General features: G+C 48.1%; 1 protein-coding gene across 1 annotated transcript in view; it reads right to left on the reverse strand.

The window, feature by feature from the left end:
- The window catches only part of LOC146174277 (uncharacterized), a 39,664-nt gene extending 38,179 nt beyond the window's left edge, over positions 1–1,485 (reverse strand). The window contains exon 1 of the mRNA XM_084585366.1: positions 567–1,485. Coding sequence (XP_084441492.1) covers positions 567–1,485 — 919 coding nt within the window. The remainder of the gene's footprint in view (positions 1–566) is intronic.
- Positions 1,486–25,657: the final 24,172 nt, after the last annotated feature.

Here is a 25,657-nt window from a genome sequence, read left to right on the forward strand (position 1 = left end):
AAACCACAAAAGAGCACAGACAGTCTAGGCCTCCACAAGCGAACTCGAGCAGCGCAGCGGCACTTTCGTTCTTCTCCTCGTTTTTGTGATATCCTCGCCTAGTTCATCCTCGTCTTCATAATATCTTCGTAGAGTTCACTACAATATATATATATATTATACAAGCTATAGTCGACGACGAAGCGGAGATGACGATCCTGAGTCATAGCGCTTGTATCTCCCAGGCCTCTGACGGGCCGACAGATGAACTTCAATTTCGAGCGGCCATTCGCCGTTCCCTGGACAGGGCTCATCGGGTCCGAAGCCGCGAAGTGCCACTCGGCGATACGGGCATGCACGGTAAAGATGACCGGCCTCCCCGCAGTGGTAGCAGATTGGCCTGCTGTCCCGCGTACGCCACTCATCTTACTTGCGAGGGCGTGGAACAGGCACCACAGCTTGAGCCGATGCGTTATACGGACTGATGTGGCTAACCACCGGTGTCGGGTCAATAGGACATGCAACGAACGCGTGCGTTCGTTTGTCGTCGACCCGTGGAGGCATGGTAGCGACAGGATCGTACGCACCTGCCTGATGAACAACGGATGTGTGCGTGGGCATTTCATCGACACGCTGTAGTACGTTGGTGACCGGGAATTCGCGAGCAGCCTGGCGTACTTCTTCTCTGACGACTTCGGTCAGTGATGTTACTGGCGCACTCTGAGGCAGACGGAAACGTTGGAGTTCCTCTCGAACAGCCGACCGAATGAGGTCACGTAAGGCGTCCGCACCGCCTCCATGGCACGACGAAAAAACATCTGGGGCCAGGCTGCTGACACCTCGGTTGTACTGCCGGGCCCGTTGTTGGAGCGTCGTTTCCATGGTCGTAGCCTCCGTGAGGAATTCAGCAACGGTACGCGGTGGACTGCGAACGAGGCCCGCAAACAGCTCCTGCTTAACTCCACGCATGAGGTGGCGAAGCTTCGTCTCCTCTCTCATGTTGGGGTCCGCGCGCTGGAAAAGGGTCATGTCTTCACAGCACATGCGCACGCTTTCGTTTGGCCGTTGGTTTCTGGACTGAAGTGCAGCTTCAGCTTTCTCGCGGCGGTCGGCGTTAGGAAAGGTGGTTAGAAGTTCACGGCAAAATGCTTGCCAGGTGGTAAGAGCGCCTTCGAGGTTTTCGAACCACGTACGCGCAGACTCTTCTAGGGCGAAGTAAACATTACTGAGCTTTCGCTCGTCACTCCAGCCGTTGTACCGAGCCACTCGCTCGAAGGTCGCCAGCCAATCCTCAGCGTCTTCGAAGACGTCGCCATAAAAAGATGGAGGTGTTCGCGGTGGGTGGCAAAGGATCGGATCTGAGAGCCTAGGATCAGTGGCCATGTCGAGGTGGCTCGAGAATTGCGGCTGCGTGATCCTCGTAGGGGTGGAAAGGGGCCGAACCTCAGGCGACTGTCCGCGGAGGTGGCGACTGAGTCGCTGGTGGACCGGAGTCAGATCCGTCATGAAGCGTGTAAACCTGGGAAAGCGTACCCACGTTTACATGCTTGCTGAGGAAGCGCGGCAACTGGCACTCCTCAGAATCCATCGAGAACAGGCGAATGACGCTTCTCGGTATAACCTCAGCCGAAGAATCGTCACTTACGAGCTGGGCGACTTCGTCTGGGTGCGGACACCTGTTCGTCATCGCGGCCTATCTGAAAAGTTACTACGCTGATACTTCGGCCCTTACGAGATTGTTCGACATGTCAGTGACGTCACCTACGCCGTTGTTCCCGTAGCTTCAGCTCCATCCCGAAGGCCACAGCGTCCTGAAGTCCTGCACGTGGTTCGGCTGAAGCCCTATCATGATCATGCATGACTGAACTTTTCGTCAACGCCGTTGGGTGCTTGTGAAACTTTTGTGCACCCTTTCGCTAACTTCTTCCTAGTAGCACCATGTCGCATCGAGTCGATGCTACAGAGGAGGGGGCCGTAATAAAAGCTATAGTTGACGACGAAGCGCAGACAATCAGTGGCTAGTTGGCGTAGACGATGAAGTGGTTGCTGGTTGGCGTTGACGAAGAAGTTGGTTGCCTGGAACCACGCTCAGACCGCTGCTCGGACTACTCTCGGACTTCGGCAGTCTTCTAAGCTCAGGGCGTTGCCTGGACGTTTGGCGCAAGCAATACCCGTTACAATATATATATATATATATATATATATATATATATATATATATATATATATATATATATATATATATATATATATATATATATATATATATATATATATATATATATATATATATATAGGGGCGGGTGTGTCACAATATGGCACTATCAACAACTGAGGCCAACGAGCTTAAGGTCTTCCAGTCCAGGAGAAACACGGAAATTTGGACGAAGAAGTGTGAAAAATTTCAAAGAGATAACGTCCCTTTTCATATATATCTCGAGCATGACGCGACACCACCACCGAGAAATAATATAAATCACTCTATTCATATAGCAAAATATTCAATAACCCACCTAAACCATCCTAACCAAGCACCAGACAGGCCGCACCTTCATCCCAACATTATTAACTTCTCGAACGCAGTACTTACCCCGGAAGAAACATCAATCCTATCCCGTGGATTAAAATTCTGGCCAAATATCCGACGATATGACGAATATAAATTACTTAAGGACCTAGAAAATTTTTCGCGAACCCTAAGACTACAGGAATATTTTTTTGAAAAACCTAGCAGTAATTCGGTCTCATTTCCCCGGTCTCAGGAACAGTGGACCCCTGAATCTGTTAGGGAAAAACATCTGGACCTGTACATTTAAGCTGTACAGCGGGACATCCTTCGCGCTTTCGAGACGTACAAACCCAAACCCTCTAACATTTTGAAGAAAGAACGTTACACCTTAATATCACTTAGCGAGCGAACCGACATCGTCATAAAACCTGCCGATAAAGAAGGGGATTCAGTAATTTTAAACAAAGACGAGTACATTAACGAGGGATATCGCCAACTCAACAATGCCAATTTCTATAAATTACTCCAATCAGATCCCACGGCCGAACACCAGAAAATTATAACACAAACTCTAAAGCAGCTCACCGAGATAGAGGAAATACCACCGCGAGTAAGTAAGACACTATAGGCAAATGATCCATCCCCAGGGCGTTTCTACATGCTCCCGAAAGTGCACAAAGAAAATCTGCCCGGTCGACCAATCGTATCCGGCATTGGCACGCTCACAGAACCAATATCTAACTACATCGATTCCCTCATCTAACATATCCCTCCCAAACATACATCATACATATGCGACACTAATCACTTCCTGAAAGAATTATCTAAATTTATTGTCCCCAAAGGTGCCCTGTTAGTGACCCTTCACGTGGTGTCCCTATACACGAACATTCCGCACGATGACGGGATCAAAGCGCTATCACATCCTATGAAAAACACAAAGCCCCAAACTCCCCTAGCCCAACCGCCATTGCGTCACTTGCTAATCTTGTTCTAAAACTCAATTCCTTCGAATTCAATAACTCGTATTACCTTCAAACCAGTGGTAAAGCAACGGGAACAAAAATGGCGCCAAACTATGCCAATATATTCATGGACCACATTGAATCGGACTTCCTACGCTCGTACCCAAAGAAACCAGCATTTTATAAACGCTTCCTAGACGAGATATTTACCATATGGACTGAAAACGAGCACGAACTCATCCAATTCATTACCTCATTTAACAACATACATTCCAACATCTCATTCACACATACCTACTCCTCCACTTAAATTCACTTCCTGGACGTATTAATTCAATTTGAAGAGGGTGCACTAATCACCAATGTCTACAGAAAACCCACGGATAGACAACAACACCTTCATTTTAAAAGCTGCCACTCGCGCCACTGCAAAACATCCATTCCTTACTCTCAGGCACTAAGATTCAAACGAATCTGCTTACGCTCAAATTTTGCGGAAAATTCCAACAGCAGGCGGGAGGTTCTGAAACACCAACACTATCCGCCCCTTGTTATTGATGACGCCATCCGAAAAGCAAGATTAATTGATCGCAATGGAATGTTTGGGGAAGGCCGGAAGGCAGCACAAAATGAACACCGCGCAAATCTGATCTTAACTTTCGCAAACAACCTTCCGAACATCAACAAAATACTAAAAAAACACTTTAACATTATCGAACAAAATGATCGCCTCTTCAAAATGTTTCCTGTGGTTCCGCGGGTTACATACAGACGACCAAAAAGTTTACAAAATTATGTAGTCTTCTCTACTCTCGATAAAGCAGATCCTGTGGGTTGCTTGCCATGTGGAAAGAATAGATGCCAAGTTTGCAAACACGTGCAAACAACGACCACGGCAAAAAGCACACACTGATTTTAAACACTCCATTCGCGGAAACTTGAATTGTAACTCCAGGAACGTGGTATACATGCTTGAGTGTGGCGAGTGCCAAATGCAATACATAGGGCAGACCGAGAATCCCTTCCGAATTCGACCCAATAACCATCGCGCGCGCACTAAATCTCTCCCCCTTCCCCTGTTCAAACACCTGCAAAAGAAAAGTCACGAATTCGACAAACTCAAAGTTATCCTGCTCCAGAGCGGCTTCCGTAGTAACCGCGAACGGGAACAACGAGAATCGTACTTTGTTTTTAAATTTAATGCCCTACAGGCCGGTATAAATGAAAGCCCTGGCACCTTTTCTCCACTTCAAAGTTCAGTTACCCCGTAAATTCCTTCCTCAAACACACACAAACTGCCAAGTCAAGCTTACTGCAAGTAGTCTAAAAGAATGTCAGCCTCCCCCACCATACACACAAGGAAGGGCACACAATGCCTGCTTTGGTCGCCTGTGGTCATACCTGTTACCTGTTACTGTACTTTCTCCCATGTGCCCTGCTATTATTATTATGTTTTTTCACTTTGCACGTCCCGTGCAAGTTTCATCACTCCTCATCTGCACCTGCATTGAACTTCAACTATATCATTGCACTTCCTTTTTTTTCTCTCTACTCTCCACCTGCAGTTCATCACTCCCCATCTGCACCTGCTTTTTACTCCAACAATACCATTGTACTTCCCTCCTGCTAAGCCCTCTTTCCCTCATTGCCTTTCCGCCACCTGTTTCTTTTCCGCTCTTCGCCTTTAAATCTACCCGCATCGCTTACATTCGCACGACAGGGAGCATGACAGACGACTTGGCGATGCATGCTCTCCCCTCCGCAGAAAGTCATCGATTTCTTGTGGTGCTTGCCAGGACGCGGTCGTGGGGGGTAGATTGCGAAACCACGCAAGCCGATACGCCTCTACGGACAGTGACGGAGGATGTCCAGCCTCACTACAATGAAAATAGAGTGGTCGGTTGTTTGCAGTCTTCCCGGCGTCGCACATTCTGGGGCTTGGGAGTCGTCGGTGCGCTTGGCTGGCGGGGGCAAATAATGGGCCCAGTGTTGATACGGTGTTGGCATTGTCCGGGTATTGTAAAACCAGTCGGTACCGATGTAGTACCAAAACTGGGCCAATGTTTGTGCTGCTTGGTGCGTCTTTCAGGAATAGGACGGTAGCTGGGAGGGCTTGGATTATCACGACGATGCGCAGAACGACGTAATGTAGCAGCGGAGTTTATCGCTGTTGTTTATTGCGCTGGAGCCGTCGGCGCCGTCGCTTGAGGAACATCCAGCGCCTGCTGGACTTCTACACGGACGACGTCTGCGAGCGTCGCCACCTGGGGGTGTTGGAATGATAGCCGCAACCGGCGAAGTTCCTCTCGGACGATCTCACGAATGAGGTCCCGAAGGCTTTCTCCGCTCGTAGATGCGCCGCTGTAGGCATTTGCGCTGAATGATTGCAGTTCGAAGGTACGTTATAGTGGTGAGAACGGGTGTCCATCATCTTCTCTATGGTCAATGCTTCACTTTCAAATGCGTCCACAGTTTTCGGATGATTTCGGACAAGTCCTTCAAAAAGCTACTCTTTACCGCCTCGCATTAATTATTTCACTTACTCGCCTTCGCTCATGTTAGGTTGGGTGCGGCGAAAGAGGCGCTTCATCTCCTCAATGTAAGCCAGGACAGGCTCGTTAGGGAGTTGATCTTTATTGAAGCAGAGCCTGTGCCCTTTCTTTTCAAACGATACTTGCAACGGCAGTCAAAATCTCTTACGTGAATATCTCCCAACCCCTTAAAGCTGCCTCATGATTTTCAAACCATATTCTGACATATCCTGCAAGAGCAACGTAGACTTGCCTGAGCTTCGTTCCGTGGTTTCAGACATTGAAATTTGTCACGCGTTCGGACAGGTCGAGCCAGTCTTCCGCATCCTCGTCCGGTCGTCTTTGGAAGCAGGGGGGCTCACGGGGTTGGACGAAAACCAAGGGTGCTTTCTGTTCGACGGGTGCCATCTTCGGGGTACCTCACGGTGTCAGGATTCACCACCTCCGCCAGATTTCACATAGTGGTGACAAGGCCATAGACACCAAAAGAGGGAACATGCATGATAGTATTGAAATTAGATCTATTTGGCTGACTTGCGCCCGCAAAAGAACTAAGAAACTCGGCGGAGGCGATATCAACGAATGTGCTCATCGAACTAAAAATGCCGGTTTCACGCGTCAGTGCTTGATTTAAAGGCTGCAAAGAAAGATCGACATAAACCGCGATCGATGACGAGCACAATTTAGAACATTGCAGAAACACACGCGAGTGGCCGGAATTTTCGAGGAACATCTCGGAGCGTCTTGGGCGACAACGAAACTGATAAAGCCGCATCTCACTACAACGAGCATGATCAAACAAAAAACACAATTGATACGCGTGCCAGAATCAGAGTAGTAAAGCCGTATGCCGGCAGGCTGTCGAAAAAACAAATACAGATTTGAATGGTTAGCGCCAATATAACGAACTTTCTGTGGTAAAATACCTAGATAATTTTGCACGCAGCTTGAGACTTTCAGATTATGTCCATGACTGTCCCGCTGCCAATGACAAGCAAAATGTATTGCCCTCGTCGAAGAACTGGACTCCCTCAGTAGAACGTGATAAATATCTAGACATAGACTTGTATAACGATTCAGAGATATCATTACTGAGTGCGCTGTAGAAGTATGTAGTAGGACGGTTAGAGAGGCTACCGGTAAGCTGTCTAAATATGAAAGATTTGATGAAGAAACGCCCACGTATGATAGCTTCCAAACGTACAAACAGGATAGAACTGGCAGGGATATCAAAGCTAATCATTAAGCGTAAAGAGGCCGACATAAGGAAGTATAACATGGGGAAAATTGAGCATGTTCCAAAGAACTGGTGCAGCCTTAAGCGCTTAACAGGATGTTAGGCATAGGAAAAAAATATATAAATGCGCTAAAGGACAAGACGGGTAATCTCACGACTAATATAGACAAAATAGTCAAAGTAGCCTTGGTGTTCTATTCAAGAAGGACGTTTTGGTGGGCCAGTTGGCGCAACATTTCAAAAATGGACGGAGCGCTAACAACACATTCACATGAAAGGGGACACGGGCAAGCGCTCACTGACATCTGATCCTTTATTGAAGGGAAACGCACAATATATAAGCACACCGTGCCGGCACTAATCAGAGGCAGCAAACGTCACAAGGTGAAATTATATAAAAATTATATAAATGCGCTAAAGGACAAGACGGGAGGAAGGAAGAAGAAGTGGAGGTTTCCGAACGTCTGAAGATAGCGCTCTTCCACTTTTCTGGATTTTATATCGCTGTGAACTATTTGTGATCTCGACATCCTTCGGGATGGCGGGCGCACGACCCTTGAGCCCACCCGCCACCATCGAACAGTCTACAGCGTACTCGACGGGTCACCTCGACGTCGCGGACGTGGAGCTTCCAGACTCGGCAGATGACTCCACCGTGACTGAGATGGATTCCGACAACGGCTACACGCCTGTACAGTCGCGCCGCCTGAAAAGGAAGCTGCGCCGAACGTCAGTAATGAGTGAGACACCAAAGAAGAATGCTGAAAAGCAAGGGATCTTTTCCGTGGCCTTCGTACCAACAACGGCTACGGCGAATCTGAATGTGATAAACAGACAGCACCTGACGCAGTTTTTCGACCAGCTGGTTCCTGGTGAAGTTGACGAAGTCAGAATTAATCCCTGGAAGAATGTCCTGACCGTGGATGTCAAATCCCAGGCTACAGTGGACAAGCTGAAAGGAATTGGTGCGCTAGGCAACATGCCGGTCCGTTCCTTTCTTGCACATGGGAAAAAGACTACTGCAGGTGTAATCAGCGACGTTGACCCCGAGATAAGTGAAAGCGATCTCTGCACGCTGATCAAATCTACGGCGCGCATTGTGGATGTTCATCGATTCGGCCGCTCAAAGTGCATTAAATTAGTCTTTGAAACTGAATCCCTCCCATCACACGTTAAAGTGGGCTATGTGAGACACCCAGTTCGGATGTATGTTCCAAGACCTGTTCAGTGCCACAAATGCCACAAGATCGGACATGTGAGCGCCGTTTGTCGAAACGAGGTCTCCTGCCGTCGATGCGGCGGTACGCATCCTCATGAAGCATTCGAGACGGAGACTGTCAAGTGTGCGAACTGCTCGGGTGCCCATGAATCGACGGCTAAGGACTGCCCTAAAATTCGGGATGAAAAACGTATACTAAAAAAGATGGTGAGAGATAACTCGACTCATCAAGAAGCGGCCGCGTCTATTCGTCGTCGCAAGCACCGTTCCCGACGCCGACACAAGGAATCGGAAGGCAAGCCTAGCCTGGATAAGTCAACTTCAGAGTTAACGTCAGCTCAGGTGCCACAACAGATTGAGTCTAATCCCGCTAAGAGTACTCTTGCTGTAATGTCGCAGACAGTGTCACAGGCCAAGGATCCGACAGAGGCTGTTGTATTACCTACCGCCTCTGATGCTGAGTGGCCAGCTCTACCATCAAAGGCCAACGCCAGGCATAATCCCAGTTTGGTTGCCACACGTACTGAAAATTCCGACAACCCCGACAGCCAGCAGGTAAAAGAAATGCTGAAACAGCTGGTTCGTTCAATGCGGGTGCTGCTCTCCAGCATCAACACACAAACAGCAAAGTTTGCTGTTCAGTTTTTGGACGCATTTGAGCCGCTCTTGGCGGCATTGCAATAATTCACAATGGCGCAACAAACTAACCCCACCTCTGTGACGATGCACTTGCGCCGCAGTGTTGTGATGCAATGGAATGCTCGAGGCCTGCGTGGTCGGCTGAGTGACTTCCGACAGCGGGTACAGAAGTACCGCTTTCCTGTGATTGTGATCTGTGAGCCCAACATGCCGGCTGCTTTCCGCCTTTCTGGATATGTTCTGCTATGGTCTAGAGAAGCTAACGAAACAAGCAAAGTGCTGGTATGTGTACGCCAAGACATTGCGCACGTCCGCCATGCTCTGCAGCCCCACAACACGAACCACTACATTTGTTTGACGTTAACCCTGAAAGGACGAGTATGTTCTGTAATTGGCGCTTATATTCCACCGAGAGATGGCTTGGACAAATCATATCTATTTTCAATAATCCAGTGTTGTGCAGCTCCTCGTATTATTGTGGGGGACTTTAATGCTCACCACCCTCAGGGGGGTAGTGCAATAATGAGCAATAGAGGAAGAGACCTGGCAGACTTTATGCATACGCAAGATCTCGTCAATATAAACGACGGCTCACCGACGTTTCTACGCGGAACAACCTACAGCAGCTGCTTGGATGTTGCGTTTGTTTCCAGGAACCTCCATCCCTCCGTTTCTTGGTGTAGTGATGTGGAAACACATGGCAGTGATCACATACCAACGTACACATGCATCAAGTGGTTTGCACCTGCCACTTCACCTCGTGTGCAATACACAGACTGGCCCGCCTTTAGGGCAGCGGTGGAGACTTCCAGCGTGGACCTCCAGTCACCATCTCAAATAGAAGGACTCATTACTTCCTCTCTCAGTGAGAACACTCGCTATGTTAGTGTGCCGGTGTCAGTGTCCAGCATCGACGTGGAATTCGAGCGGCTCCGCGCGATCCGTCGGCGGGCTGAAAGGAAGTACAGAAGAACGAAATCCGCGCAAGATCTCGCACTTTCTCGCCGAGCTAAACGACAAGTTTTGCGTCACCTGGAGAGGTTAGGACGACAACGTTGGAGACAGTTCTGCTCATCACTGGATCCCCGTAAGCCCCTGTCGCGTATCTGGCATGTTGCGAGAAGCTTGCGCACACCTCCGCAAGAAAGGCACCCTTTTCGTGCCCTGGCCCTTTACCAACGCCGCAATGAAGTTGACGTAGCTGAAGATTTTTGCAAAATGGTTGTGGGCACAAACCAGGCACAGTTACCAATTTCAGAGGTTTTTGCACCACCTTCGTCGAATGATCAATACGACGTGCCCTTTACAATAGCTGAATTAGACGCCGCTCTTGCTTCTTGTCGGCATTCATCTGCACCTGGTCCTGACGGGATTACATATTCAACCTTATCGAACCTAGGCAAGGATGGTAGAACTGCACTACTTAATTACTTCAATGATATATGGGCTTCTAGTACTGTTCCTGAACACTGGAAAATTAGCCGCCTGGTTGCTCTTTTGAAGCCTGGAAAGCCTCCTCTCGAACTTACCTCATACCGGCCAGTTGCCCTAGCAAGCTGTGTTGGAAAAGTTATGGAGCGCATGGTGCTGGCAAGACTTGAGTGGTATCTAGAGAGTAATGATCTTTATCCAAATATGATGACTGGATTTCGCCGCGGACGCTCTTCCATTGACAGCGTCATCGACCTTGTGGCGACAGTAGAACACGAAAAGCGTCACCGTCGACTAGTAGCTGCTGCATTTTTAGATATAAAGGGAGCTTACGACAACGTCCTCCATGAAGCTATTCTTGATGGACTTGACGACGTGGGAGTTGGTGGCCGACTGTACTTGTGGATTGTAAGCTATCTCAGCGGCCGCTCTGTTTACATGACTACGCCTGAAGGAGATACTACCCACTTTCAGGTCGGTCGTGGAGTTCCACAGGGAGGAGCTCTCAGCCCAACTTTATTTAACGTTGCGCTAATTGGCCTGGTGAGTGAACTGCCAACTAACATCCACATCAGTGCATATGCTGACGACATCTGCATCTGGGCCTCTGGTTCGACGCGCCCACAACTACGTGCGAGACTGCAACGAGCTGTGTCATCAACATCGATGTACTTACGGCGTCAAGGTTTATTTTTAGCGGCAGAAAAGTGTGCAGTGATAGCGTTTACGGGAAAATGTGTCAGCCGCTACCCGATTACCCTTCATGGAGTCGTAATACCATACGTCTCCAGGCACAGATTCCTGGGAGTAATTATTGACCACCGACTATCTTGGTCGAAACATATTGCTATGGTGAAGAAGAGGCTAATTAATTTTTGCCATGTACTTCGTTACATAGCTGGCATCAAATGGGGTCCAACTGAGCGCTCCTTAATACGGCTTTACGAGGCTCTGTTTGTTGGCTACATCCGGTACAGTCTCCCAGTACTTTCTAGTATGAGCATTTCCTGCTTGCGGACTTTAGAGAGCGTGCAAGCGCAGGCACTGAAAATATGTCTTGGACTGCCCAGATGCACCTCTAACAAAGGCACAATTGAAGAGGCACACGCTCGCCCAATGTCCATATACTTGTCACACGAACCACTTCGTGTATATTTACGAGCACTTACAAGACACCGTTTTCACCCACTCAGCAAGATTCTTGATGAGAGGCCGGACTGCAGTTTTACAACTGCACTCCGCTGCCATCAGTCGCAAGTACCGACAGGATATGCCCTCCCATATCGTCCCACCCAACCACCATGGACGATGGATAAACCTTTGGTGCACCTTCGTGTTCCCGGAATACTAAAAAAATCTATGGTACCAATTAGTGGACTCAAACAACTTACTCTGGCACACATGTGGTCAGAATATCCCAGTTATATTCACGTATACACCGATGGATCTGTGTCAGCACAGGCATCCGCTGCAGCTGTGGTCATACCAGCTCAGAAAACGACTCTGCATTTCCTTTTGGGACATACCTCTACATCAACCGCTGCCGAACTTGTAGCCATTCGGGAATCTATTCGCTATATATGTGGGGAACCACCTCAAAAATGGTGTATATTCACGGACTCGAAGACTGCATTACAAATTTTGGAAAACTTCTTACGCCACACTGCCTATCAGTTCCTGGCACTAAACATTACGGAGCTCATCACATCTGCCCAGCTGCAAGGCCACATGATAATGTTTCAATGGATTCCTGCCCACTGCGGCCTCCATGGGAATGAGCAGGCCGATGTTGAAGCGAAAAGCGCTCTCATCAATGGCTTCCAAACAGCTGTGCCTTTTTCAAGAGCGGATACGACGTGTTTTCTAAAGAGTTGTATGAATATTGCTACAGCGACTTACTGGGCTCAACCAGACGCCCGACACATGCGTCTAAGAAAGCTTGATCGAACATTTAAATTTACTGTTCCGCGTGATATTCCGCGTCATCAGACATGCTTGATACATCGACTTCGTTTAAACGTGACTTTCACGCGCAAGTACTTACATTTAATTGGACAGATGGACTCACCGGAATGTTTAACTTGTGGCATCCCAGAGACTGTGGACCATGTATTATTGGTGTGCCCAGAGTATGCGAACGAAAGAAATGTGCTAGCTGCTTCCTTGAAGCGTTTAGACAAGAGGCCTCTGTCGGAGGAACTGCTGCTGGGCGCTTGGCAGGACAAGGGGAAGGGCATCCAGGCAGTGCGCGCTCTTTGCCGTTATTTGAGCGCCAGTGAACTTGATTCACGTTTGTAAAGCAAGCTGCTATGTCTGTATATATATTTCATATGCCTTCTCCCACATCGTCACCCATCATGACCTTCTTTCTTCTCTCCTTCCCCTTCCCCAGTGCAGAGTAGCAGGCCAGATTTGAATTATTCGGGCCAACCTCTCTGCCTTTTCCTATCAATAAATCCATCTTCTTCTTACCATAAAACCGATAAAAGAAAACAAGCTTAAAAGTGATATATAAACAGTTATGATAATAGGCTAAAAACGATGGTTCGGAAAACAGAAAACACCTATCATTTATAGGTCTTCTATACTTACCTATACAGTAACCAATGTAGTCAGGACAATAATGAGATTGGCAGTAGTGAAGGACAAGCAGACGTTCCGCCAGTAACGAAGAACGCGGTTAAAAAAGCTTTATATCTATGCAAAGAGGGAAGACAGCTTAGGAGGATAACGCAAATACAGATTTGATGGAGGAGGGCAGATTACCGAGCTAGGAAAGCTGCGTATCCTTTGTGCACTATGTCTGCTAACATCGACGATACACGAATCATGGAAGAACGCAAAAAGTATCTAAATTCATTAGAAAGGGGGGGCAAAGGACTTGAAAAATGATAGACCGAACAGCTTACTATCCGTTACGTTCAAGCTATTTAATTAGACAATTGCTAAAAAAATTAAGGCAACCTTAGACTTCAATCAACCAAAGGATCAAGCCGCTTTTCGGAAAGGATGCTCTACTGTCATATCCATACTATTAACCAGGGGATCAAAAATATTCGGAATATAACCAACCCCATTATATAGCATTCTCAGATTATATAAAAAAAAAAAAAAAAACATTTAACCCAGTAGAATCTTCGGCTTTCGTGCAGGCGTTGAGAAAACACGGTGTAGAAGAGCCGTATGGGAAAATTCTGGACGATATCTATAGTAGCTGCACAGCAATCAAACTTCTTATAAAAATTCTTGTAAATAGGTATTGTGCATGGAGACACGATCTTCCCAGTACTACTCACAGCTTGCTTATAGGAAGTGTCCAGAGGTGTGCAATGGAGCAGCTAGGGATGAGAGTTGATGGAGAATGCCTCGGTAATCTGCGATTCGCTGATGACACTGTCTTCCTAAGTAACTCAAGAAATTAACTGCAAAGAATGATTGATGACTTAGGTGAAGCAGAAAAGTAGACTTGAAAATCAATATGCGGAAGACTGCGGTAACGTTCAACAGCTTCAGAAAGGAAGAGCAGTTTACAATGATGGAAAAGCAGTGGAAGTGACAGGTGAAAGCGTCTGATTAGGACAGATAATAACCGCAGATCCTGACTAGGAAAGAGAAATAAGTAGGATAATATAATTGGGATGGGGCACATTTCGCAAGTTCTCGCAGATTACAACCAGCAGCCTAACGGTATCACTCAAGACGGAAGCATACAAAAGTTGCATCTTACCTGTACCCACATATTGGGCTGAAACGTGGAGACGAACGAAAAGGGTTCTACTCAATTTGAGGGCTACGCATAGAACTATTGAACTAAAAATAGAAGGTGTAACGTTAGGAGATAAGAAGCATGCAGAGTGGGTGGGAGAAATAACTTCTGTTACTATCACTTCAATGCAAATCAAGAAGTGGGCGCGGACAGGGCATGTAGTGCGAAGAGAAGCTAACCAATGGTCGCATAGCTTAACAAATTGGAGCGGAAAAAAGATAGGTAGTCGGATGAGGTTAAGAAGTTCGCAAGGGTCAAGTGTATGAAGATAGCCCAGGACCATGGTAATTGAATGAATATTGCAAAAGGCCTTCGCCCTGCAGTGGGTATAGTCCGGCTGATGATGGTGATATGTATTGTTACGGGGATGTACTTAATTTAACAGCACTGCGATGGGCTGAACTCGACGCTGAGACTTCAGTAGCCGTGCAGTGTCCACTCTGTCAGCGTCGCCTCTCTCAACGCTTTGTCGTGCCCCGTGTTCCTTGGTCGTCGTCTTTGTCACATCACTTTGGTCCCGCGTTTCCCGGTAACACTACCCCCCTCGGCAAAAGGCAACGTCCCAGTGCGTATTAGGCGTGTGATTTGGAGGGGTAGTAATATGGTTTTAGGCGGGCGACATGTACGATTTCGGAAGTGGGTGTAGCAGTCGGTGACTTTGGGTGGAGCGGTGCAATCTCATAGGTCACGTCGGTCACTGGGCATAGTACACGGTAAGGACCTGTGTAGTGGGGCAGAAGTTTTTGACACAACCCCACACGACGGCACGGAAGCCAGAGCAACACCAGAGATCCGGGAGGATAGTGCACATCGCGGTGGTGAGCGTCGTCGCGGCGTTTTTGAGTTTCTTGAGAGATGGTGAGATTGTGACGAGCAATCTGGCGAGCAGCGTCGGCTCGGGCGATGGTATCGCGGGCATAGGTTGTGACGGGGCCAGCGGCGGGAAGCAAAGTGCCGAAGGGAAGTAAGGGTCTCTTCCAAAGAGGAGATAGAATGGAGAGTACCCAGCAGGGTCATGACACGAAGAGTTATATGCAAAGGTGACAAATGGCAGACTAATATCCCAGTTGCGATGACTGTCTGATACGTTCATTGCGAGCATGTCGGTGAGTGTGCGGTTAAGACGCTCTGTAAGGCCGTTCGTCTGAGGGTGATACGCAGTGGTGAACTTGTGCCGAATGGAGCAAGAACGAAGTATTTCCTCAACAACTCGGGAAAGGAAACAGCGGCCACGGTCGGTAAGTAGTTGACGGGAGCAGCATGGTGAAGTATGACATCGTACGAAAGGAAGTCAGCAACGTCTGTGGCGCAGCTGGGTGGAATGGCGCGAGTGATCACGTACCGCGTGGCATAATCGGTGGCCACAGCGATCCATTTGTTTCCTGGCAAGGACTCGGGGAAGGGCCCTAGGAGGTCAAGGCCAACACGAGAAAATGGCTCAGTCGGTATAGCAATCGGCTGCAGGTGTCCAGGTGGTAGCACAGGGGGTTTCTTCCGGCGTTGACAGAGGTCGCAAGCGGCTACATAACGTTGGACAGAGCGGTAGAGTCCAGGCCAGAAGAAACTCCGGCGCACGCGGTCGTATGTGCGTGAGAGGCCAAGATGACCAGTTGTAGCGGCGTCGTGCATTTGTTCGAGAACGGCAGAGCGTAGGTGTTGGGAAACGACCAGCAAGTGTTCAGCGCCATCAGGTCGCATGTTGCAGCGGTATAGCGTATTCCCATGAAGGAAGAACAGGGCGAGGGAAGCGTCACGGCTGTGTGTGCGGAGGCGGTCGATAAGAGAACTGAGGGTTGGGTCCAACCGCTGTTCGTCGGCTATGTGGGAAAAGTCCGATATAGAGAAGACACAGGGGTCCGACTCATGGTCAGTAGATGAAGGGGGATCGACGGGATAACGGGACAGACAATCTGCATCCTGGTGAAGTCGACCGGATTTGTATACAGCGAAAAAGGTATACTCCTGCAAGCGCAGTGCCCAGCGGCCGAGGGGGCCAGCAGGATCCTTGGGGGAAGAGAGCCAACATAAGGCGTGGTGATCGGTAATTACAGTGAAGGGTCGGCCAAACAAGTAGGGTCTGAATTTTCCAACGGCCCAAACGAGAGCCAGGCACTCCCGTTCCGTAATAGAATAGTTCTGTTCCGCTGATGACAGGAGACGACTGGCGTAGGCAACAACGCAATGTTGGCCGCGGTGTCGCTGTGCAAGAATGGCACCAATCCCGTGGCCACTGGCGTCGTTGCGAAGTTACGTCGGGGCAGACGGGTTGAAATGGGCCAACACAGGAGGATTGGTGAGGCTAGCGATGAGGGTGGATATTGCGTTAGCCTGCTCTGGTCCCCATGAGAAAGGAACACGTTTCTTCAGCAGATTTTTGAGAGGACGAGCAACAGCGGCAAAGTTTGGGAAGAACCTGCGAAAATAAGAACACAGTCCTATAAAGCTGCGGACATCACGGGGTGAACGGGGACATGGAAAAGCACTGACAGCGCGAACTTTGTCGGGATCGGGTTGCACGCCGCTGGCGTTCACCAAATGGCCAAGCACTTTAGGTTCGCGGCGACCAAAACTGCACTTCTTTGAGTTCAGTTGAAGTCCGGCATGGCGGAAAAGTGCCAAGATGGAAGAAAGGCGACGAAGATGGCTTTCGAACGAGGGCGAGAAGACAATCACGTTATCCAAGTAACATAGACAAGTCGTCCATTTGAAGCCGCGGAGTAAGGAGTCCATCATTCGTTCAAACGTAGCAGGGGCGTTGCAAAGTCCAAAAGGCATAACCTTAAATTGGTAAAGTCCATCGGGTGTGAAAAAAGCTGTTTCTCGCGGTCTTGTTCGTCAACACAGATCTGCCGGTAGCCGCTACGAAGTTCGATGGAAGAAAAGTAGCGGGCTCCATGTAAACAGTCCAAGGCATCATCTATTCGCGGCAGCGGGTAAACATCTTTCCTTGTAATCTTGTTCAGATGTCGATAGTCGACACAAAAGCGCCAACTGTTGTCTTTCTTTCTAACGAGCACGACAGGAGATTCCCAAGGGCTGTTCGAAGGTTCGATGATATCGTTGCCCAACATCTTGTCGACCTCCTGCTGGATGTCTTGGCGCCTAGAAAGGGACACACGATAAGGCCTCCGATGTACAGACTTTGCATCGCCGGTGTCAATGCGGTGAGTCACAACTGATGTTTGGCCCAGAGAACCGGCAGCAAAGTCCAAAATGTCGGAGAAGGATAACAAAAGGCTGTGCAGGTCCTGAGCGTGTTCGGGGCTGAGGTCAGAGGCAATCATTGCGGAAATAGGGTCGGTAATTGTGGTGGAGAGTACGGGTGTAGGAAGGACGCTTGAATGTGGGCCAGGAGTGAGTGCACAAATGGTGCAATCTGTGAGAGGGGACAAGGTAGCAAGGGATATTCATTCGGGGAGGACTTGGGGTGACAGACTGAAGTTCAGGATAGGAGGGTAGGTGCTGTTCTGTGTAACGCGTACGATGAGATGAGAAGAACGACGTTGCGGTCAAGAAAGACCTCGGTGATAGGGCAAGCAAGATAGTCACTGTCAGGCACAGACGGGAAAGGTGACAGAGGTAGGTAAACAGCAGAATCAGGGGGCAGGCGAGCGAACTCAGTGGAGCGAAGGCGGGGTGCAGATGGAGGATGTTCTGAGCAGACAGGCAGGTCCAAACGAAGAAGGCCGCTGGAGCAGTCGATAAGGGCAGAGTGGGCCGTTAGAAAGTCAAGGCCGAGGATCACATTGTGAGGGCACTGGTTGAGGACGATGAACAAAACAGGGATGTGATGACTGGCAAGGGTGACTCGGGCAGTGCAGTCCAGTGACGGCAGCAGTACTGCCATCGGCAACACGAACGGTGGGTGAAGCGGCGGGGGTCTGCACTTTCTTGAGGCGGCGGCAAAACGATGAGCTCATGATCGAGACTTGGGCACCAGTGTCAATGAGGGCAGAGACGGGAACATCATCCGCGAACAGGCATAGGAGGTTACAGGGCGAAGAAATGGGCAGTAGAGGATTTCCAGGTCGGGGTACCAATGCAGCGTCACCTCCGGGAGCTGCATTGGCTAGTTTCCCGTGAAGTGGCCGGCAGAGGACGGCGAGGAACTGCGGCTAGGAAGAGGTGAACGGGAACGGCGGGCTGGCGGGGAAGGAGAGCGACTGGACACAGGAGGAGGCGGAGAAGTATGGGTGCGGGGCGGCTCATAACAAGGCGTGAAACGGGGGTGACCTAATCGGAGTAGCGGTCAACGTAAGGAAACGTCGAGGTGGTGATGTCCAGCGGCTGCGGCAGTGGCGAGCGATGTGGCCAATACGCGAGCACGTGAAACAGATCGGCCTGTCGTCAGGTGTGCGCCACTCATCAGGATTGCGGTATCGGTAACGTGGCGTATAGGTGTTGCGGGGTGTAGCGGTGGCGACCACGGGAGGGACGGGGCTTGAACTGTTTTGTTCCACGGTGTGGCTATAGGGGACGCTCAAGTTGGTAACCTCTCGACGAACGACGGCTTGAATGAGGGATATGGTCGCTAGGTTGCTGTCCGAGGAGGGCGGGTTGGATGCAGCAGGAGCGAGCGCTTCCAGTTCACGACGCACGATGCGGGTCACATTTTCAGTGTTGGAAGGTTGCCTTAGGGTCGGCAGATCCTCGCACGTGGAGGTAGGGGCAGTGTTGGGGAGCCGATCGAAGCGATGTGCAATGCGTCTGTATTTGGCCTGCTCGAAATGTCGACAAACCTACAGAACGGAGTCAACTGTAGCACAGTCCCGACAGAGTAAAGTTTGAAGGCATCGTCGGCTATGCCTTTGAGGATGTGCCCCACCTTATTAGGTTCTGGCATGTCTTTATCAACTTTTCGGCAGAGGGCCAGAACGTCTTGTATATACGTAATATAAGGCTCGGTAGATGTCTGGGCTCGTTTGGCGAGGTCCCTCTTGGCGGCGAGTTGACGGTCAACCGGTTTTCCGAACAGGTCACGGAGTTTTTGTTTGGAAATATCCCAGGAGGGTATTTCTGCTTCATGTGTTCCGAACCACACGCGTGCCGTGCCAGTAAGTTAGAAGATGACATTGGCCAGTATCAGCGTGGCGTCTCACCTGTTTTGCTGGCTAACACGCTCATAAAGTGACAGCCAGTCCTCGACATCGACCTCAACTGTACCGCAGAATGGGCCAGGGTCACGGGGGTGGGCTACAACGACATTTGGAGTTGCGGAGGTAGATGGAGCCGCGTCGGTTGTCATCGTGACGGTTCCGAGGTGACGGCCACTGCGCAGATCCAGCGTCAGATTGTGTCGAACCCGCGACCTCCACCAAGATGTTACGGGGATGTACTTAATGTAACAGCACTGCGATGGGCTGAACTCGACGCTAACACTTCAGTAGCCATGTAGTGTCCACTCTGTCAGCGTCGTCCTCTTTCTCAACGCTTTGTCGTGCCCGTGTTCCTCGGTCGTCTTTGTCACATCACTTTGGTCCCGCGTTTCCCGGTAACAATATGTTGACACGATGCATTTCTCGTCTTCGCTCAGCGCTGATCAGGAGCGCGTTCCTCCTCGAGGGGGTGAACCGAAGTTCTGACATTGAGCTGCTGGACCTACCTAGTCCGCTTCCGCTCTGTTGTTCTGGGCGACGTTTGTCGAAACGTTATACCGTGACATCTGGTGCTGGCTTACGCATCCCATTCTCAGGACCTCTTTAGGCAGCCGAAACTCAACCCATCAGCGATCTCCTAAAATGGAAATTGTGCTACCCGTCAGTGTAGCGACGGCTTCGAGGTCTTGAGCCGGCGTTCGCGCTTCTGCTATTTAACAGTATTATAAGGACACCCTCGTCTGCTCCAGCACGAACTTGGGCGACAGTCCGTTCTGCACCGTCATTCGTGTTGCAGCAGCAGTGGGACATACCAACCTCCCAAGGCTTTCTAGGCGAAGACAAAGAGGACTTGCTAGAGACGTTTGAGCGCATAGCGAAGTACAATTGCTGGACCGACAACCGGAAGCTGCAGCATGTATTTGTTTCGCTAGACGGTACAGCTCGCACCTAGTTTGGAAGTAGGGAGACCACTACAACAACACGGAGTTCCTTTGAAACCAGTTCCTCCAAGGTTTCACTGCCGTCCTCCGAAGGAATGCGCCGAGCTGCTCCTGCAGGCGAGAGTTCAGCTGGCCAAAGGCAGCGTTCTAGTCTGCTTCGAGGATATGACGAAGTTATTCCTACGGGCTGATTCTAACATGTCCGAGGTTTTCTCGTGAAGGGAATTAAATAGCAGATATTCGTTGGCTTAGTGTGTTGTCCTCCGAAGACTATCGCGGCATTTGTGTCCAAGGCCACTACTATGGTGAAGAGGTTCTATATGCGATCTAAGCCTAGAAGCGGTCGTCCATCTCTATGGCTGCCGCCATCGTCTACGCTGGCAGCATTAACATGCTCCGCGAGACCGTATGGGCTGTCATACCCGGCAAGCTGAAAAGAAAAAAAAAACGCTTTTCGACGGTACCACAGCCACAAGTATCCTGCCTTTCGCAGATGATTCACGAGATGTTGCGTTTAGTCTGCTGCTCCGGTATTTCTGAAAGAGGTCAACCTGGCGCTTCTCAACCCGACTGTTTCCAGCCAATAACACCACAGGCCATAACCTACGCCACAGCCGCTCGTCGTGCCTTTCCACCTCCAAGTCAAAATCAAGAGGCCCCTGCATACATCTGTCCAGCACCTCCTGGTCGACCTCCTCAGGGGCGTCTAAGCGAAAGCGACGTCTAGCTGGCTCGCGACAACCGTCCACTGCGATACCACTGTGGTGAGGCTGGCGAATTGCACTGCAAAGTGCTTTTACTGACGAATGGGTCTGTTGAATTTTTTTCCGACACGCGAAAACCGCAGAGTGGTGAACGGCCTCCTGCCATTGACGCGCACTTGACTGATGCGTGCGCTATCTCCTACGACTATTCCCAGTCACCTTCACCCGGCCATTGCTCTACCCAGAGACGTTTAAATACGGGAGCGCTCACTGAGCTCCTGAAGGAAAATCTAGAAGCGGCAACGTAAGGGGGGAAGGTCGCTCGTCGGCAAAATGTTCAAGATCATCCTCTGCTGCAACAAGGTGGCCACACCATGTCACGCGACACGACACGCACCACCTTGATCCACCTCGGCACCCTTGCTCTCCAATGAAACAAAAGAAGTTAGGGCCGCACCGCAGCCGTGATTGGACTTCGCGACATTCGGGCACGACCAGAACCGTAATCGCGGACATGAACATTTCAGTGGATGGAACTGACCTGACAGTGCTCGCGGATACCAGCGCCGATTATTCTGTTAAGTGGACCATTCGCGGTCACACTGAAAGAGATAGCTGTACCCAGGACAGGCTCGCAACTTTGTAACACCGAAGGCCACTTTATCATATCGTTCGTGACATGCATGTCTACAGTAACATTTCAAGAAGAAACTTACCTAGCAACCTTCGTCATGTTTTCGCAGGGTTGCCGCTACGTATTCTTTGCGCCCCCCCTGGATTTCTTAATGTATCAATCACCTTGGTAAAGAAAAAAATGCCTTCCAGCGTTTCGACGCGAAGAGGCCTTCTGCAGTCATGTTAGCCTAATCGTGATAAGTTCGGCTTTTGCTGCCTGCGCCATATGCAACTATTTTGAACCGTTTCCATTGTTTTTTGTATGTCAACGCAAGCGTAGAGTAAGCACGTAATAATTATAGCCGGGGCAAAACATTGCAGCTATCGATTGTTGTATCACAGTACAAGATGTTGGCATGGCTCTGTGCTGAAACTGCATGTTTAGGTTGAGACTAGTGATCAAGTAGGTTCTAAATCAAGGGCCTGTAACCGGTTAAATGATGAATGTGTGTATAAAAGCAATAAAATCTCCACCTTGTCTTTTTTAACACGACGTAAACAGCTAGTTGACCGCATTTTTTGAAAAAGATAAATGTGTTGAAAATTCTCTAACCGGCGCGGTGGTTACGAAAATTAGGCGAAGGGTAGCAAATGGTTCAGACATGAAGGGAAAAAAAATAGGTTAGCCTTCAATTATCTGGCATTCTTATTGAAAAGAAAATTACTCATGGCGGCAGCTCACTGCTATACGTAATTTAAGCTCAAAATTGAGTTGAAAGTGTCCTACTGTATCCAATTCCAGCTTTCTGGAGCGCTCTTCAATTGTGCAGTAACCATTGTGAGCTTTGTTATACCATTATGCACATGTTCATCTGAATGGTGCGAGTTTTCAAAGTGTGCATAATTTGCTTTTAATGAAATTCCGCTCGAAACAAAGAAGATGAAATGGGCATGGAGAGGACATGTACTGCTAATAACGAGAACCGGTTGTAGTTAGGGTTTACAAATCGGATTTAAAGCGAAGGAAAGCATAGCAGGTTATAACATAAAAGGAGGTGGTTGGGTCAGTAAAAAGCTTGCAGAGGTCGAGTGGAGGCAGCCAGCACAAGACGGGGTTATAGGAAGGTTATAGGGGAGCGCTTCGCTCTTCATTGGGTATAATACGGCTGATGATGAATATGATATATAGGAAACTCCCTTTTCGCTCAGCTGCAGATATGCATGGACTTAGAGGCAGCAAGTCTGGATCAGGGTTCCAGTGGTGCGTCATTCGGTTCCCAGAGCCCTTATGTTTAGAAGGAGCTAGCACAGTTAGCAGCTTCTGACTGCTCGACCATGACATGTGCTTTCCCGACGTCACATAACCGCGAACAAATCAAAGCCCGATAATGTCACCTGCAACCTGCCAAATGCATGCTGGCTATTTTTTCCTGTTTTAACAGCTCATATAACGCCGCTTGCTGCTTCGCTGAATCGGAGCCTTACCACAGCCGCATTAACAATTTATGAGAGAACAGAAGAGAGTGCTTCTAGTTTGAAATTTTTTTTATTGTGCTGTGCTAGTTGACCCGAGAAATAATTCAATTTAACGCTTTACTTTTAAGAATTTTCCTGCTCTCAAATCCAGTATTTAAATCTGGCAAAGAAAACTAGGAGCTGCGTGCTTGAAAATAATTTTGAGTCAACTGTGGAAAATTATAAGATAATTTGATTAACTTGTGATAGAAAGGGGATAAGATTTTTACAGTTCGCAGAGTTTCCATCATGAAGTGTTGTGCACCCACATTATTGCATTTGAAAGCTAATTAAATGTACTAATGAAAATATTTATGAAACTATTGGAAACTATTGTGAAATATGTTTCTGAAGATTTTGTTAGTAATGGCCTAAGCTCCTGATGCATCACATATTTCGCTGCGGACAGTTCTTTTGTGCCCTCGAGTAAGTAAAGAAACGTGTTTTAAAAATATTTGTCAAGTAGATTTTAACTTTTTAAGTTTTTCTTCGGCAACAAAAAGTAATCAGGCCCCATTGAAAGCTAATGAAATGCGTTTTCGAAAACAATCGTGAAGTCATGTCTATTTATTCGGAGATATGTTTGTGAATATTTTGTCAGAAATTTTCTACGTTTCTGATGCATTGCAAATTATGCTCCTATCGGTTCTTTTGTGCTCCCGAGTAGCTAATAATATCGTTTAAAAATAGTTTTGAAGCACATTACACCTTTTGGAGCGTTTTCTTCACCTACGAAAAGTAATAAGGTTGCATGAAATGGTAATGAATTTCGTTTTCGAAAAGAATTCTGAAGCCATCGGGAATCATGGCGATATATTTAATCTGAATGTTTTGTCAGAGATGGTAGAATTTTGCGATGTGTCGAAAGTTTTGATTCTAACAGTTCTTCTGTGCTCTAGAGTAGTTTAATGAAGTGTGTTTCGAATATAACTATCAAGCAGAGTCTAGCTTTTTAAGTCTGTTTCTTCACCCAAAACAAATAATAAGCCCGCATCGAAAGCTCATCAAATGTATTTTAGAAAATAACTGCAAGACGATTTCAAATTATTGTGAGATATGTTTCTGAATATTTTTTTCAGAAATGGCCTAAGCTTCTGATGCATCGCAAAATGTGCTGCTGTTGGTTCTGTGCTCTCGTGTATCCAATGATGTGTGTGTTTGAATATAATTGTGAAGCTATTATGAACTATTGTGAGATACTTGTCTGAACATTTTCTTAGAAGTGGAATTAGCTCGTTATGCATTGCAAAATGTTGGTAGTGATAGTTTTTCTGTGACCTCGAATAATTAAGACTGTGAAAAGTGATGTTGTGTTTTTGAAGGTTTATTTCCGCAACTGGTGTTGCGAGGACAGCCAGGCAAAATGCGGTATAGACCGCTTGAAAGGTCCTGCCTTCCTCTTCTAGTGCAGCATTGACATTACATTGGCAATTGGCATTGATATTTGTGAACATTATGAAAAACTACAAGATGCCGAGGGGCGATCTGCGGATATATCGGCTGATATACTGCTGTTACAGGTTATATCACAGAACTACATTCAAAACTTGTTTCTCATAATTAGCTGAAATATTCTTGACACGTGTTTTTTGATCATTTTAAATCAAACATCACAGAGCATATTATGTCTCAGTTATGGACATGTGTGGTCCTGAGTGTGTACCATATAAGCGCTCAAGGGATACATGATCAGAATAAATGATTTAGGATAAAATTTATCGTGTGTAAATAAAAAAAAAAGACTTTAAAGGGGGTTTAAAATGAATACAGGCTCACCCGCGAATTGCCAGATTGAATTCCTGGTGAAGCGTGTTCCTGGCGGTTTACCACAGAAATGCAGGTGTTAGTTCTAGCCTAGCAATTTCGTGCGGTACGTCTTGATAAAAACATTACTAATAACCTTGCTAAACAATATACGTCTGTATATAAGCCGCGTGCGCTTTTCTGAGTCGTTTATAGGTCACATCTTGTTACAAAAATTAGCTTGTGCCTCGTTTGTTGGTTCCACTGCCTCATTTTATGAAAACTGAATAATGTACCGTGGCATTAGGCTGTGATATCATTAGCGAAAAAAATAAGCATGCAAAGAAGTGTAACCTTGTCATCAATACTCTAGATAACATCATAGCGCAGCTGCTCTCGCAGTGGTGAGTCCTGCATAATAGGACACACAATATTGCAGTATTTCTGCTCCTCCGAAAAGCCGGCCACATTTTCCTGACGGTGGATGAGTGCAATAAAGGCTGTCAGGCCCGCTCCGCGTGTCATCGTGCTTCATGGTTTTGTTGCTTTTCTCCCTGCCCAGCTCCCCAGCGTGGTCGCGCCTGATAGCCAAAGTCGTAAAGAGTCGTGGCCAACGGCAAATGATGTAACCAAAGTAAAGTAAATGCGCCGACCAAACAGGAACTCTTTTCAAATTTTGCAATGCAGACGCTAAAATGAGCCAACCTCTGTCACAGAATCCAGAGTTATATTTGGTTCTTAAGGAGAACAAAAATACGTCGAATGAT

Source organism: Amblyomma maculatum, chromosome 11 (genome assembly GCF_055883805.1).
Source record: "Amblyomma maculatum isolate TAMU_Amacu chromosome 11, ASM5588380v1, whole genome shotgun sequence".
NCBI classification, from domain to species: domain Eukaryota; kingdom Metazoa; phylum Arthropoda; class Arachnida; order Ixodida; family Ixodidae; genus Amblyomma; species Amblyomma maculatum.